This window comes from Tauraco erythrolophus, chromosome 21, assembly GCF_009769465.1.
Source record: "Tauraco erythrolophus isolate bTauEry1 chromosome 21, bTauEry1.pri, whole genome shotgun sequence".
Lineage (NCBI taxonomy): Eukaryota > Metazoa > Chordata > Aves > Musophagiformes > Musophagidae > Tauraco > Tauraco erythrolophus.
The window spans coordinates 10406879-10423529 of record NC_141485.1 but is presented as its reverse complement, the minus strand read 5'-3'; the positions used below and the strand labels follow the sequence as shown (position 1 = coordinate 10423529).

Below are 16651 nucleotides of genomic sequence, written 5' to 3'. Positions count from 1 at the left end.
CTGACTGGGTGCCGGCCAGGCTGTGCCCATGGGGATGAACCAATTTCCAGGTGCTTTCTGGGGTTTGTCTCGGGGGCAGGCGGCTGTGGGGCTGGCGTTCTAGTGGGAAGGGACGTGGAGGCTCCACGCTTCGCTGCCCTTCCTCAGGCCCTGCTCAGGGAAGTGCCGCTGGAGCCCCTCGGGAGAACTGGGAGGGCTTTTACAGCACCGGGGAAACGTTAGTTCTCCGCTGGCGTGGCAACGGTGGCTAGGGTAGAAAAGGAAATACTGAGGCCAAGTTGTCTGCTGGTGCGAAGCAGACAGCTCTGATGATTTTAAGTAAACCGTTTTAATTTATGTTCTTGGCATTCATTTTCTTTCCTCATCTCCAAATGAAGCAATTCTCTTCCTTAGTCCTTGGCTAATCCCTTCAAAAGCCAAGTAACAGAAAAACCAGACCAACGTCCTCACTGACGGCTGGGGCTTCCAGGACCTGAGATACACAAACTCATATCGTTCGTACTACTTGCTACAGAGAAACATCTTTTATTCCCTTCGCATAAGCAACGTGCTTTGTTGCCAGACTGTACCACCATGCAGTTTAAGCCTAACTCTCCAAAATATGATTGCCTTTATCTAGCTGATTGCTCTGGCTACGGACCACTTCCAGTCCCTCTTATTAAATAACGTGATAAAGCAAGGTCACTGCTTAACCTGAGCACTGCCTGCCACAGCGCCGTTGAGATTTCTGCCATTTATCCAGGGGAACAGGAGAGCTCCTCACAGATCAGACTCTCATAAAAATAATTTACAGCTACATTCACCTTGCATGAAACAGCGTAGCCATCCCGTCAGCCTACATATATTTTAGTCTCTCTTTAACTACCCTCTTGTGGTATCTCTGAAGAACGACAGCCTTTTCTAACGCTAAAATAAATCCAGCTCTACTTGGCCATTCTGGTATTAACTGACACAAAACTTCCCTTTTGGAGGGCAAGTAGAGGGTAGTTGTTTTAGAAGGTATTTTTTTTTTTATCAAATGAACTTCAAATGCATCATATTTGCCCCAAATACACTGAGACCCTTCAAAATAGAGACCACAAACAAAACCTGACCAAAATTGATTCAATGGAAACGAGTTAAGAGCTCTGAAAATGCAAAGAGAAGATGCATTTCATCAACATAGAGTAACACTGTATATTTGATAGGAAAAGTCTCTATTTAATCAATTGATCAATTTCTTGCTTAATTATTTTCTTGTCTTGAGACAAAGATGATTGTACTGGGAGTGGATGGCTGGATTCCTAGGGTTAAATGCAAGTTTTTCAGTAGAGAAACATATCATAAATCCGACCAAGAGAAATGCTACACTCTGAGTGAGTTTCAGCACTGAGCAATAGTGACAATTAAACAAGCTACACTAGGTGGTAAAATACAGCATTTTTTTCATCGAGATAATTTTAGCAAATATAAGACCCCAGGAAGTTGTTAACATGGGTTAGGGTTAAAAGTGCTTTCTAAAGACAAAACAGCAACCCAGAAATTTCTCATCTCTTACCACCACTGACTCTGCAATTTACTTGATTCAGGTTTTTTTTTGTTCTCGTAGTGACTAAGGCTGTAACCTAGTTCCCTTGGGTGACTCCTGGGATGACTCGGGCAGTAGGTAGCTGGTATTACACTGGGACTTCATAGTTTTGTGTTCCCAGCTGCACTTCTTCCATTTATAAAATGGAGACAATGGTATAGTGCAGTCTGTAGGACTTAGACCAGCAGAAGAAACGTCAAATGCAATGGAATCTTTTATAGAGGTTACCATGGCCAATTCACTGAGGACTTCAGTTTTAACTCTGGTATCTAGTACTACCAAAGGCTTTTTTGTATTTTAGCAGCACTGAGAAACGCTCACTTGCCCCAGATGGGGCACCAAGCAATCCACAGTGAGAGACAGCCTGCGTCCCAAAGAGCTTCTCGTAAAGAATGGCTACTTGCATCGGTACTTTACAGTGCAAAGGAAGGAAGACCTGATGAGACTGTAAAATCAACAAGAGAGGAGGCAGTCCCACCACTCATTTGCATGTACTTCTCTGAACCAGCTAAGTTAGAGGCTAGTCTCCATCTGGAGTGAAGGAAGAGTCACCTTCAAAAGGCAATTCAGACCATTCAAGTTGGGAATCATGCTCCAAATCACCTTCTGAAGCTATGGATGAGTATACCTCCAAAGATGGCAGTTGGAGTCCAAAGAAGCAAGTTGGTTTATCCAAGTGAGACTTAACTGAGTCACCGTGGGAGTAACAAAGCCCTGTATAATTTGAGTCTTTGGTCATTGTTTGAACCACAGCTCGCTCTTCTTTCTTGCCAGAAACAAAAGCAGTAAGCCAAGTAGCTCCTCTGTAAATGGAATATAACCAATGGTCTGTTACCTTGTTCCAGTGCCCCAGGTGGCTTTCAGCAGAGGTCACCTGCACATGTGAAGCAGTAGTTAGAGTTCAAATTATCAAGAATCATGCTAAATATTTACTTAACAAGGCACAGCCACAGCAAATGAAAATACTTTCACTAAAATCCTCCCCGACCTCCATTTGCCTGTCTTCCAGTCTAGCAAAGACTACAAATTTTCATGAGCTTGTATAGGCAAAAGTAAAAAGGAACAAAAATACAGTGTCTATGGCTCTTGGAAAAATTTGTCGGCAGTGTCTATTGCTGCCTATAATAGATTTAGCTATCATATGTTATGAAAGAGAGCATGACTGGCAAAAGGTAGGAGAGTATCAGTAAGGTATGAATAGCAGAAAACCAGCTTAGAGCTACGTATTTGGTAAGGAAAGACAACGAAGACAATCAAGTTAAAAAAAGAAAGGACAAAGCACCGCATAAAATGGACATTGTATCAGGAAACAAACGTTATGACTTCTTCCAAAGAATCACTGCCTATAGACTGCTTTAGTTGGCATCTCAACTGGTGATAGGCAGCCAAGTTAGTTGGAGTGTGGGAAGGTGGGAGCTTTAACGTACAAAGCAAAGGTCGTGGGTTTGGTGAGCATAGTGGCTCAGGGTTTTCTATGATTCAAATTTCTAACACCTTACAGTACCCTTATGACTTGTTTCATTCCTACAGGTGGTATTTAGCATGGTCTTTAAACAAACTTCATTTCTTAGATACTAGTGATTCAAAAATAGATTTAAGACAAATGTCTTGAATGGAATACCCTACTAAAAAGATTAAATTGTCTATACCTGCAAGCTAACATCCCCAAACTTTTGAAAAGCAATGAATGCATATGAAAATGTTTAAAAGCATTAAAAATCTTGTTTCTTCTCTTACTATACCTTTCAGGCACATTCCTCTGAGCATCACCACTGCTGTAAGACCTGACACCTGGATCTTCAAAGGCATATAGCCACTTAAATTGTATTGAACTCAAAGGGAATGAAATGCCTCAATGCTTTCTGGGACTCTGGGAACGAGGGTTCATTAGCTTGACTGGGAATTAAGGACCATCAGCAGGAATATGCTTAGCACCTGGGAGGACAAGGATCATAGTCTGTACAATCAGATACCGCATTTCTTCCCCCTGAAGACACTGACAAAGCTGTTAGGACTCCTATTACAGTGCCCCGAGATGAGCCTGGAAGATGATGCTCTCATTAGACCCTCTCTCATGGGCCCCCTCACAGTTATCTGTGCAAGCTTGCTCCAGTAGTTTTCATCCTTCTACAGCCATCTGTAACTGGTTTCCTTCAGAAACTTGGAATTTTTTAAATGATATGCATCCAGAAGATGGAGATGCAGGTTCCTTGCAGAAAAAAGAAAACAAGCTCTTCTTGCACATTAGGCTACTACTGCGCATTCTGCACAGTTTACACAAAATTGGATTTTAAAAAAGACATAGGGCTATTCCCTTAGTTACATGGTTGAAATTCAGGGAAATTTCACTTTTGTCAGATTTACATGGGAATAAGGGTAGAATACAGACAGAAGTGCTACAGGGCTGAAGAAAGAAACAGATCCGAACTTGAATGTATGGCTGCATATATTTAACTGCTTACCAAAACAATCGGCCATTATTGAGGGAGAAGAAGGATTTCCTAAGTCTTGCTCAAGAAAGCAAATTTCAGTGTCACAAGTTCCCTCTGCAAAGTAAGTTAGATAAAAGGTTTTGAAGTGTTTGCAACAAGCTTGTAAAAAAACTAAAGAACAAAAAACCCTCTGAACTAAAAAACCCTCCTGGAACTCATGCATCATGAGGAGCTAAGTTTTTGTTTTGTTTTGCTTGTGTGTTTGTTTTTTTTTTTCTTTTTCAAAAAGGACACCACGAAAGCTGTACTATGAAGAACTAAACAATTTGCAAGAAATTGGATGAATTTATGTACAAATGGTTCATAGTAACCAACAGCCATATCCTTAGCTGATGAAAACTGGTAAAATGTCGTTGGCTTGTGTGGAACGGTACAAATTCACAAAAGGCCTTGCACACAGCCACGTACTTCAGCACAGGACTATCTTGAAAGACCACCTGGTCAGTTACCTAAAAGCTAATGTAAGTAGGGTCTTACTATATTTTAAGAATCTCAACAAGCCAAAGATCTGGTCTCCTTTTTGTTCCTTTTTTCCTGATTACTATAATAATTTTAATTAGATGGCTTATAAAAACTTGCCATTTCCTTTACATTTTTAATAGCTATGTCTTCTGAACAAAACCCCACTTTTGGGAAAAAGTATTTCTTCCCCATAGCAGTGATGGGGTACTCCACACAAAGAAGCACCTAGCGGTTTAGTTCACATTTTTTAATAACATGGCACAATTTACATTACACAAGTCTTCGCTGATGAGGAAACATGCTGAAGATTGAGAGCCGCTTCACTTTTCTTTTCACATAGGATCTAGAAAGGACTTTATTACATACAGGATAAACAGCAAAAAGGTTCGTATATAACAATCTCTTTACAATACTGAAAACTACCACTACGGTTCCAGTGTACATATTCTTCAGGGTTGGGTTTTTTTTTTGTATTTTTCCTTTTGTTCTTAAAAAAAAAAAACACTGCACAACATCTGGAGTTCACAAAATCTGAAGCTCACAACTAAACCTTCAGTTGACTACTAAAATAGATCTCTGATCATTAGAAACAACTGTCTGTAGTTAACTTTTTCTTTTTTTTTTTTTTTTTTGCCAAAACAGGATAACAACTTCAGATAGCACTTTAATACACTAGAAGACCAATGGAACTAATTTTATTTCATACATATATTTTACAGTCCAGTAGACAAGATATTGAATTCTCTCTGATAAAGTCATATTCTCTCCAAATATTTAGACAAGAAACTTAACGCATTATAAAAAAGTGTGTTATGAAAAGACAGATTTCAGAAGATTGATGCATATTTTTAAAAAGGACCATGTTCTTCATGTTATTTCATGTCTTCTATGATTAGGGAACAACAAGGCTGACCCTGTTAACTATTCACAGACTTTATTACCAACTGAAATACAATAAATTGCATTATGAAATCTGCATCGGAGTTCATTAATTAACTACTGATCCACAGTGAAAACATATCCATCATTTAGAAAAGTATTAGCTTTCTTGTAGGATTTGTTTCAACGTAGCTAAAAATCACTTAACAAAAAAAAAAAAAGTGTGTGTACAGAGAACGACGACACACTGGCAATAAAACCAGACATGAATGGCTATAAGCAGATGTTCTTCCAAAAATAAATTTGACACGTGAAGCGATGAAAGTTCTGGAAAATATCCAGCATTTGATTATTACTGTCTTTAACCCAGATTAACATGACTGAGAAGCAATCTGTCATGGCTACAGTATCCGTGATCACGGATCGCTAACGCATCCTAAGGAATACATGAGCTACAGTAACATCAGCATTGTGGTGCAGGTGTTCAGGCAGAAAACTACACTTCTAACGGGCTCTTTCTTCATCAAAACAAGCAAGAGAAGCAGGTTTCTATTATAGATGAGCTTGTTCAGGGAAAATATGACTTTAATTATGTTGTGTGTTGAAAAGGCTCCTTTGAGTTATAAAGGCTTTTGTGAAAAGCCTTAAAATTCATTGCATAGTTGAAGGGGTTTAGCTGTCTATAACAATATATGTAACACAGCATAAGCAGACTGTGTTGATCAATATTAAGTTTGCAAATAGCACAGTTTAAGAAGTATTAATGTATTATGTCACTTAATTTTATCTATTTACATTTGTACAAAGTAAAGCTTTCATCTTACCCTTTTTGCATATATGAACCATTAACCCATGAAGCAATCTTTTTACATAAATATCTACAATTGTCTTCACTTCTCGTCTGAAAGAGCTTTGTACGGTTGACATTGGTGGTGGTTTGTGTCTAGGCAAATCAATCAGATTAATGTCTTGTTCTTCAGTTCAAATTTTGAAATTTTTAAACTAGAAATAAAATAGAGTAGGAGACACGAGGAACATATGGACTTGGCTAAAAGATCTGGAAAATTTCAACATATAATATACAAAAGAACCATTTCAAAATCTTTGCACTCAGGTCTATACATACTGTACAGTGGGTCACATCCCAGTCTGTATCAACGACTAGTAAGAAGGTCTTTATATTATGTTCATTTACAACGTTCTGTCCCTCTTTCTCTGGTTTTTATTTAGCCTCACTCTGCTTATCGAGCTTCAATGTCCTTGAGGGTGTGAGAAGGAGGCCTCTCTCTCATCTCTGTTGACAGAGGAGTAGTCCTTCTGGGAGACCCGGGCCGAGGTCCCAGAGTAGAAATAAGAGGTGGAGGGGCACTGAGAGCTGCTGTGGGGGGAGTTTTATTGAGGATGCCATTTTGGTGTCCTGTCGGGGGACTCACTCTGGGGTAGTGCATGCTAGGAAGTCCTGGTGTGATGAGGCTTGGGTGAGGCAGGTGCCCATCCAAGGCGGCAGGGTGAACTGAGTGCAGGCGTGCATGTTCATAGTCCTCTCTGAGCATGTGCAACCGCTCCCTATCATCCAAGTGGTTACCTCTCTCATGCTCACGCCGAGGGTCAACAGAGAGAGGGTGGTGGTGATGGTGGTGGTGATTGTAGTCGTGAGGCTCTCGATCCCTGAATGACCTGTCTGCTTCATATAATCTTGGCGTGGAAAGACGATGAAGGGGGTCATTTCTTAGCAAAAAGTCTCTGCCCAGGGGGTCTCTCCGATGAATATCTAGCTCTCTGTAAGGATCTCTTAAGGGATCTCTCATTGGATCCCAGTGGAAAGAAGGATAGGGGAAACGTTCTCCACCAGGAATTGGGCTAATTCCCATAAAAGGGGTCATCATGCGAGTCCTATCCAGGCCACTGATGCTGTTCATGTGATGTATACCGGTTACACCTACAGTCATGGGCATAGACACTAACGGACTTGGATGGACATTAGATGTAGATATAGGTGGTGGCTGATCAGATGACCTATGAGTCTGAGGTCCCTCAGGTTGAACGTCATGGTCTTCCTTTCGCTCCTCCTTCACTTTCACTTCATTGCTTTTCTTCGGATTATCGTACGCCGGCTCATTCTTCCTCTCGGCCTCGCGGTTTGAAGTACTATTTGGCCTGGTGCTCTCCACAACGGGGGGCCTAGCATAGGGTGAAGGAACCCTGGGCATTTGCTTAGACTCTTCCACCACTCGGCTTTCATGGCTCAGGCCTTCTTTCTCCGAAATATAGTTGTCCTTCACCTTGTGCTCTTCAACATTAATTTCCTTCCGAGATTCGGAGTGATCTCTCTCTCGTTCTTTGGGTTTCTCTTTTTCTCGAACCTCGGGATTCAGATGGCTCCTGATCTGCTCATTTGAGCTGCGGTTATGTCCGAGGGAGTTTACTGGATGGATAGGTGCTGGCGAAGGATGGCTGGAGTGTCTTTTCTCAATGCTCTCCCTAGAAGAAAAAGAAGCGTAAAAATGAAGGCATGAGAAACTGCAAATAAAACAAAGCATCTAGGGTGTCTGACTTCATACTTGTTGCTTTGCAGAAAGCTGGTAACATGCACCATTAAATGCACTGTTCCTTTTGCACACCAAAACATGAGAAGAACATCCCATCTCAAAACTAGGCCTATTCTATTATCTCAACCCAGGAGAAGATCATCCCCGAAGCTGCTTTGTGAATGATCTAATTGAGATTTCAAACACTGAAGTCCACAGAAGGCTCCCAGGCAATCCAGCTCTAGTACACACATTTCTAAGACAGAGGCCTTAATTGTTTGCCAAGAAGAGAGAGAAAAATAAACTCATACTAATTTCATCCAAAAAAAAAAGGTGAGGCAATTAAATCCGAATTACATGGTTAATAGTATTTTACCTGCTGCTTCTATTAGGAAAACGTTCGGGAAAACAGATGACATTTTGTTCCACTGACTTCTTAAAACATTTCTGGACCTATGTACATTACTAATTTCTTATCTCTATTCTCCTCAACCTTCTAGATCTTCAATTTACTTCTCGCAATTCAATTTACTTCTTAAAGGTGAAAACAAAACCCTCTCAGGATACCAGCACTGATGGAGACAATCCAACTCTCTGAAGGGGCAGGCACTTATCTAAGTGTGCAGTAAGCCTCAGCGTGGGTGTTTTAATAGGGGCAGCCATCATGCACAGATTATGTGACGACTTCCTCAGCAGCGATCTGTCTACCCTCCATGCCCATCATTCAGGCTAGCTCTGAAAGCATCATCTCGTTGGAGTAAGTTGCTCTTCAGATTACCAACCCTCTCCCATTTCTAGGGTAGAGAAAGCAGAGCAGGGAGAGGGCCAGTGCATCTCCCTGCCAATGCTAGGAAGTCTCAAAATACTGTGAATTCATTCCATCTTTCAAACCTATTTATGTTGCACAAAAGATTAGAGAATTACTGCCTGGCAGTGGACAAAAACCTAAATATGTGAATGGATTCTGTACCGACTATTTTCTGGAAGCAGTGTTGACCAGGAGTTGTTATGGGCAACACTAAGTGAAAAAGATTTCCTATTTAAAATGAATCAAATTCATAAGGTAAATCTAATTCCTCACTTCCAATTATTTTAACCTCTCAGTAATTTCAGTTGATCTCTGAATTGGAGTCTCTCCATTAAGGCAGATCCAGATATTCAGTGTTGGACACATGTTGTTCGCTGAGCACGGAAATTCTGTTTCATGTGGGGTGATGGACAATGTGCTGTTAAAGGCTAAAGCGAGGGATAAGCAGCAAGACCCTCTGAAGTCCCAAGCAGCTCCAGTTTACATGGTCTCTCTTCAGGTGCTACAGTCTCTGTTAGCAAAGTATAACCTGAACATGCTCAGATGAGGACAGCAGGTTGAAACTCACTCTGGGCAAGAAGAGCAGCACTGGCTGGCTGAAGAGCAACTTGGAGTATGATTTTGAAGTGGACACTCGTCCTTCACCTATACAATTTCTGCTACCTACTTTTTTGCTGAGCTGAACTGTGTAAGATTTCTACCTGAAACTGCAGCAACTGCAGAAAAAATATCTTTGAAAAGGAAACTCTCATTATTATAACCTCACCAGTTATATTAACCTCTCCGGATGCTTCTTTTGCTGTGTCTAGACTGAATTTTTGAAACTGTCATTTTATGGGCCATGTCTGAGAGTCCAGAATGTCACTGTTATACAACATTTGTAAGTTGGAGCATTTGATACCAGAACTGCCTAGTCTGCACTGACTTACCAATTAACTCCTTGGTATCAGGTTGTGCTTTGACTGACTGTGCCCTAAACAGTCTTGAAATTGTGCCCTGGCTCTAATTTCCCTCCCTCTTTTTCACCAAAAGTTGAGGCATTTGATTTAACAGCTTCCAGATTTGGACACAGTGAGACCAAGTCAAGGCACTCCAGTGAAGGCTTCCCAGTGCGAAGACTCGATTCTTCCACTCTGTCAGGAAAGCACTGGCTTGAGGACTCTGCAATACCTATTCTTTTATTTATTTATTTATTTATTTATTTGTTTGTTTGTTTATTTAGCTCATGGGACTAGTTCAGAGGGCACCCTTGCTTGTTTTATTTCACTAGGAGAGATCATTGCGCCCTTCTGCTGATATTTAATCAATTTTCTATGTAATTGATGCATTTCAAATTATGCATAAAATTTGGAGAAAGTAACAGGCATTTTCCGTAACTAAAGAAAAATATATGTGCAACCAAAATAACATATTCCTTTGCCAATTTCATCCTATTCAATGACAGTGGTGGTATTATCTCAAGAGACTATTGATTATGTAGCTCACTTAAGTGGACTACATATAGTTCAGCGGTCGGAGAAGGAATAAATTTTTATCCTCGGGTCTGTCAAGGGCTCCTTATGTTAATAATATGAGAACAGTCCTAAGCCTCTGTCTCCACAAAGAAACTTAAGATCATGTTCTCAAATGAACTTATTACGAAATAAGGTATGTTTTGTGGCTGTATGCTACACTGAGAGATACTGAGTATCTTATGCCAAGTACTTTGCCTCATTTATGTCAATAAAAGATCAATAGATTCTTGGTTGTTTTTTTTTTTTTAATGCTCTAGGATTACATACACTTAAATGTCATTATTAGAATGGAATTGCTCAGGGACATCTTTTAAAGAAATTACCACTGAGAAGGAACAAACCCTCTTTTTCACAATATTTACTGACTTTTTCCTAATGCTGGGCTAGAGTACCGGATTCCTTAAAACAAAAAAACCTCCACAACTGCAAACTATGTTCCAGCAGAAAGTGGAACAGTTCTGATACAGTGTTCGTATCAGAACACTGCAGTGCTACTCCCAGCCAGCTCTGCACCTAGGGAAGGGTCACAGGTCGTAGATTCATATTATCCAAGCTATCTTGAGGGATTTACCTCATCCCAGTCTAGCTGGGAGCGGGCTGCGGTACACTGCCCATATAGCTTATCCAAGAAGAGCACCCAGAGAGTCATTGTACCCCACTCTAACACTGATCTTGGATGGGGAAGAGCTCAGCTAAGAGGTACCTCTGACGTACCTTTCCACTGATAACAGAAGAAATCTGGATGAATGCTTTAGGCTAGATGGCCCATTTGGGAGCTGATAAAGTTAGACCCTTGATGACAGGGTAATTTTGAGATGAAATCATACCTCTGGGCATGCTTCCCAGTTCTTCCTGTTTAGGCAAATTAGCTTAAAATAGGTAAGAGAGATTGAGACCTCAACTAGAAAGCAGGGCTACAATCTCACCCCACTGGGTGCCACTGAAGATAAGAGTGGGTATGAGAGGCTCACAAACTGCTCCAGACATTATCTACATAAGGAGCACGTCTCCAGGAAGGGATTCTCAGCATCTTCTCATACAGGCAACAGGGTAAGCATGCTGCAAAGTAGAACTCTTCAAAACCACGCAGATGGATGCACAGCGACACTAGATTGGCAAAAACATTACTGGACTAAACTGGTAGCCGTAATTGTGCAGAAGTATGAAGTATGAATGACGCTTACTTTTAAGCTCTCATATTACTGAAAAGAAATATGCTCTGAGCTATGATATGGAGTTCAGGCAATGCTAAAGCAGCTTGCAAGGAATATATATCTGTAAGGGATTTTCTTCAGCAGGAACACTTTATAAGAAAACAACAAAACAGCAACTGAAATAATCACATAACTCTAAAGACTACTCGCATCATTAGTAACTAAAATACTTTGCCATTCAAGCCAGTAAAGTTACTCACATGCTTAGGCATTTTGCAGGACAGAATCCCCAATTTGTAACAGCAATTTATTTTGAAGCATTAACACCAGACATGAAAATAATGAAGCTATGCTACCAAACAGAAAATATTCCAAATGGAAAATGTAGGTGAAAAGATCTGTAGTTTGACTTGCTCTTCACATTTTACAATAACATAGAAAAGCTCTTAAATGTATTTTTAGAATATCTAATGTGTTAGCATAACTTCTTTTAGAAAAGGCTACTGATGCATATATTTGGGTTAGTGACAGAGAAGTCAGAAAAGCACATCTCCTAAATATTCTTTTATGTTAAAAAATTAGAAACCAATAGCCATTATGTAGTAAAGTAGTGTGCAAACTTAACAGGAAAGCCATTAAGCCACAACTGAAAAAGCTGAAATCAGCCTCTCTACATTTTTCAAGGAAGGCATGACACTTGCTGAATGGCAAATTCTTATAATTTGGTACTTAAATGTTAAGAGGAATTGTTACTGAGTTAACTGTATAATGGGAACAGTCCTGACAAAAAAAAATATGACCAGGTTTTACTTTTCATTAACCCTTCCCAGCCTGGACATGTTAGCGTGCAAGCCATGTAAAACACTGAATAAAATCTGCGCCTGAAGGTGTGTAACAGCAGCGCACGTGTGTGTGGCTTTTCGAGGGGAATTAAGGTTGATTTAATGAACTGCATGCACTGAAACTTACTGTGGCACTGGAACATGACATATTCGGTGGATTTTATATAGTGTTATAATTTTACAACTTTTATCAGTTGTCCCTCTGGTCAGTCCATTTTTCAGGAGGGAGGTAGGGTTATTTGTTTTGCAGAGAAAGTCCAATCTACAAAGTTATTTAAGTATTCAAAGGTGCGGATATGTGTCTGATGGACTTCATAATTCCTTTTTTCATCCTGTCAGGCACCTATCTACACCTTAAGTCTTCAAAAGACTTACGAAAGCGCGACCCAGAAGGTTACAGAGTGTGTGGGTCTGATTCTATTCTCACTTGACCCTGCCAGAAGTCTGCTCCGGCAAAGCTCCTTCTGATGACATGCGTCGCAAGTGAGAAGAGAAACAGATGCAGTAGGAAACACCCGAGTTAGAAACCTGCATCTTCTGTAGTGCCTCGCGTCGTAGGCAGCAATGGTGCCGGCTCTCCAGGTGTCCCTCTACTGAAGCTCTGGTTTAACAATGTGCCAGGCTGGGAAGGGTTAAAAGCGGAACAGAGCCCCAAGCTTTGAACTAGACAATTCTTGGAAGTGTTCTTTCGTACCTTTCTTTGTCATCTTTACTAACAGATGAGTCTCGTTTATCTACATCTCTATCTCTGTCATGAGCTGCAGCAGATGAACTGCGCTCCAGCTCTCCTGGCTTCAGCCAGGGCGGAGGGGTCGGGAACGAAGGAGGAGTTCGGTGCAGTCGGTTCCAGGGCTCGTGAGGGTTGCTAAAGCTCTGCATACTGGGGCCATCCTTGTGGCCGAACATTGAGTTGGGTGCTGAAATGGTGAAGTGGAAAACAAAAAGGTTTAAGAAAAAGGTATGCTCTAGTGAAGGTACTTACCAAAAAAACTTTTACAGCACTCAGAGTTAAAATGAATACATATTATTGGGAGCTGGAAAAGGAAAGGAAATTAACAGAGATTCATTAGAGGGTCTCATTCCTACAAGTGGGCAGGCATCTGACAGCTGTTTTAATTGGAAAGGGAAATGCTGTGGATAAAATTGACAAGGGATGACGTAGTAAGATAAAAGTGACAATGATCCTTATTCCAAACATTTTGGAGACATCGGAAAATGACCATTATACTATAAATAATGGAACTTGTTGCATTTGATCCTGAACCAAAGTAAAATAATATGCGACCAAAATCATGCCAGATTTGAAGTATGGAGAAAAAGAGTGATTTTTAAAAGGATGATCTTTTGTGACTGGCCAAATCTAGAGAAATGTTGATGATCCTGGACGAATAAATGCAGGTTAGTGATCTTTTCCAGGCACATGTCCTGGATTACTGGTGAGAAAGAAAAAAAAAACCAACAACAAAAAAGTTCCCATCCACAGCTAGAGATGCTGCACACATTAACTATTTTTGATCATGCAACAAAACCATGAGAAATTTCACAAACTCCTTACACTCACAGGTTCTATTTTTTTAATATTTTTTTCTCCTGAACAATGTAATGGTGACATTTAGCACTATGCTGAACCCAAACTATCAAGTAACTAATAGAAAACAATTTACTGATGACTAAAAGACTAAAAAATTCTGTTGTTTAGACAAAAAAAGGTTGCTTTTCAAATTCCCATCTCTTAGTGGTATGTGGTCTAAGCAACTGGTAAAAAGACAGCAAACAGTCACCATCACTTGATATCCTGAATTACACAGCAAACAAGATTTCATAAACAAAGAGGTTACTCACTGACTGTCGGGTTGCCGAGTCCCCCGAAGGCATTACTACCCACTGCAGTGAGACCGCTGAAGGAAGCCGGGCGATTGAAAGGCTCTGCAAACCAACAGAAACAGCTGAAACTCGCTGGCACGTGGGCCATTATGACCCAGCATCAGCGTGTTATCCAGCTGCACTACGACTGCATGAAAACTCAAGTCTGTGCCCATCAGGAGTTGAACATCCTCCTCCCACAACACAGCAGTGATCATGAGGAGGTGTGATATAAAAGAACTTTATTTTTTTTTTTCTCCAATGACAGTATGCATGGGATCACCTTACTAGAAAAGTTTTCCCTTCAAAGAAAAGCAAGATGTTAAAATATACACAGTATTGAGGCCTGCACTTCTGCATAAGTAGCTACTTCATCTAAAAACTGCAAACATCTTCATTTTTTATTTCCTTTTATTCCCTTCCAAATCAATTCCATGGTCTTTCTCAGGAAATATCCCTGGCTAGCAAGACTATTATTAACTCTGGCAACTGTGCTCCAAAACACCTGCGGGCCATGTCTCCTAAACCATAGGCAGGATATAAATAAAATGTCCTATTATATTGATATGTCATGTTGACCTGAACATTTCATAACGCTCTTGATATTTATTGCTAATACTGTATGAAAAACTAGTATGGACTGAAAAATATGGGAATAATTTTTTTACTAGTTAATGAACACAGAATATAAATAAGTCATACGAAGCAAATTATCCTCTCACATTAATTTGGAAAAGTCTAATGATTTTGATGAAACTACTTCTGATAAGTATCACCACAGAGAAAAGGAAGACCAAACCTAGCATTTTCTACAGGCAGCTAAGTGCAGAGCAATAAACCTACACTGTCAGTTGGCTGTATCAATTTGTCGACCCTTCCAAATCCTCTCCTATGCAAAATAAAATGCCAACCTAGAGTCTTGATCTCTGATGCTCCCGTAGGCAGCAGATCACCTTACTGCAACACCAGGAAGTCAGAAGGGAAATAACAGCATTTGTTAACCTGAGTGGTTCCGTTTTTAAATGTGTATTCACGAATTTTCACTAACAGACACATCTGAGGCCAGATCACAAGGTTTTAAGGATATATTTGCCACTCATGTAAATGGAAAAGCAGACATCTAATACGAGTTAGGATAAGAAAGACCTCTATGAACCGAGCCTTAATCTTAAGGCATTATTTTTGACTGGTTATAAACATGACTACAGTGAAACCTAACCAGCCCTGTCACTCTGCTCCTCTAACGTCCAGACTGTTTTCAGAAATATTTCAAAACACGGTGTCAGTGATACTATTATGTGCATTTAGAACTGCCACTGGAGTCATGGCTAAAATGCGCAATCTGCGAAGATTAAGTAGGCAGGAAACTCAAAAAGTCTCCATGTGCTCAACCTTTAATGGTCTCAATGGTCAATGTGTGTTACTTCCGAGTTGTACCCAGCGTTATCTGTGCAGAGAACTTACCTAAGTGAGCAGCTGGGTTGAGAAAGTTGCTGTGGTGAGGTGGTGGGCCGAAAGGGGTGCCAGCTGGATGACCCCCACCTGCCAAAACAAAGCAAAAGGGGTGAATTCCTAGCAAAAGCCCAGGAAGGGACTCACTGTGCTCTGGGCTTGACTAGCATTTCTTAACTGATTGCTGTACACCGGGCAGGGGCTCTCAGGTCTGCAGCTCCTTTTCCAAATAGAGGTTCCCAGTAACAGTATAAGGGGTGAGTGGAGTGGGGAAATGTTTCAGTATGGACAAAAAAAGAGCACATAAACCACAGCATACTTCCTGTATAACCTGTCGTCTCTGTGATGCATCGGACATCACAGTGTGAAGAAACGTTCCTCCATTTACTACCTGTATGGCATTTCAGCAGGTTGGGCTTTTTCAAAAGTGTATAGAATAATTTTAAAATATTTATCAAATAGACTAATAGCCCCTGGCATGTCTTGCAGAGAGTTCATTAGCCAAAGCATATGGGAACTCCTTTGTAACACGGCAAGGATTAGCATTTTAATGAGCATGCCACAAGGAGGGGATCTCACTTCTCAGTACTCACTGGCTGTGGAGAAGAGAGTCGAGGGCCGGGCCAGGTCATGGGGGTGGTGGATGGCTCCAAAAAGGCTGGGGCCTGGTGGCCTGCTCAGGAATTCAGGTTTCAGGCCAAAGTCCAGCTTGTGTGGATCAGACTGCATCTGTTTCTGAAACGTAAAGACAGGATTTGGAAGAGACTGTCCTAAAAAATAGCAGTAAAAGACACTGTCAGAATGATACGGGTATAGCCATTTATTCTGATGAACTGATGTTTTAACAAGGATATGAGTTTTTGGGACCTCAAGCATAGGTGCACAGCTATTTTCCTGGAAGGGGGATTTAAGGTAGAGAGAGAAAATCTCAGGCTCCCAATGCCCATTGACCACAAATTTCAACAGTTTTCACATTTGCTCACATCCATCCCTCTGGAGCACAGCATTTCAGCACAGACCTGACCTAAAGAACAAACACAGCAATCTCTGAAGAGGCCTCAGACACTTCTTAGCTGTAAGAAAAGGTCTG

At 40.7% G+C, this 16651-nt stretch overlaps 1 protein-coding gene across 4 annotated transcripts in view; it reads right to left on the bottom strand.

Annotated features, from left to right (window-relative positions):
* Positions 1-6641: 6641 nt before the first annotated feature.
* Positions 6642-16651, bottom strand: part of AUTS2 (activator of transcription and developmental regulator AUTS2) — a 794956-nt gene continuing 784946 nt past the window's right edge. For all 4 annotated transcript variants that reach the window (XM_086624619.1, XM_086624620.1, XM_086624621.1 and 1 more), the window contains 5 exons: positions 16155-16296; positions 15574-15651; positions 14089-14172; positions 12941-13163; positions 6642-7881 (listed from right to left, as the gene is read on the bottom strand). In XM_086624619.1, the coding sequence (XP_086480745.1) occupies positions 6642-7881; positions 12941-13163; positions 14089-14172; positions 15574-15651; positions 16155-16296 (1767 nt within the window). The remainder of the gene's footprint in view (positions 7882-12940; positions 13164-14088; positions 14173-15573; positions 15652-16154; positions 16297-16651) is intronic.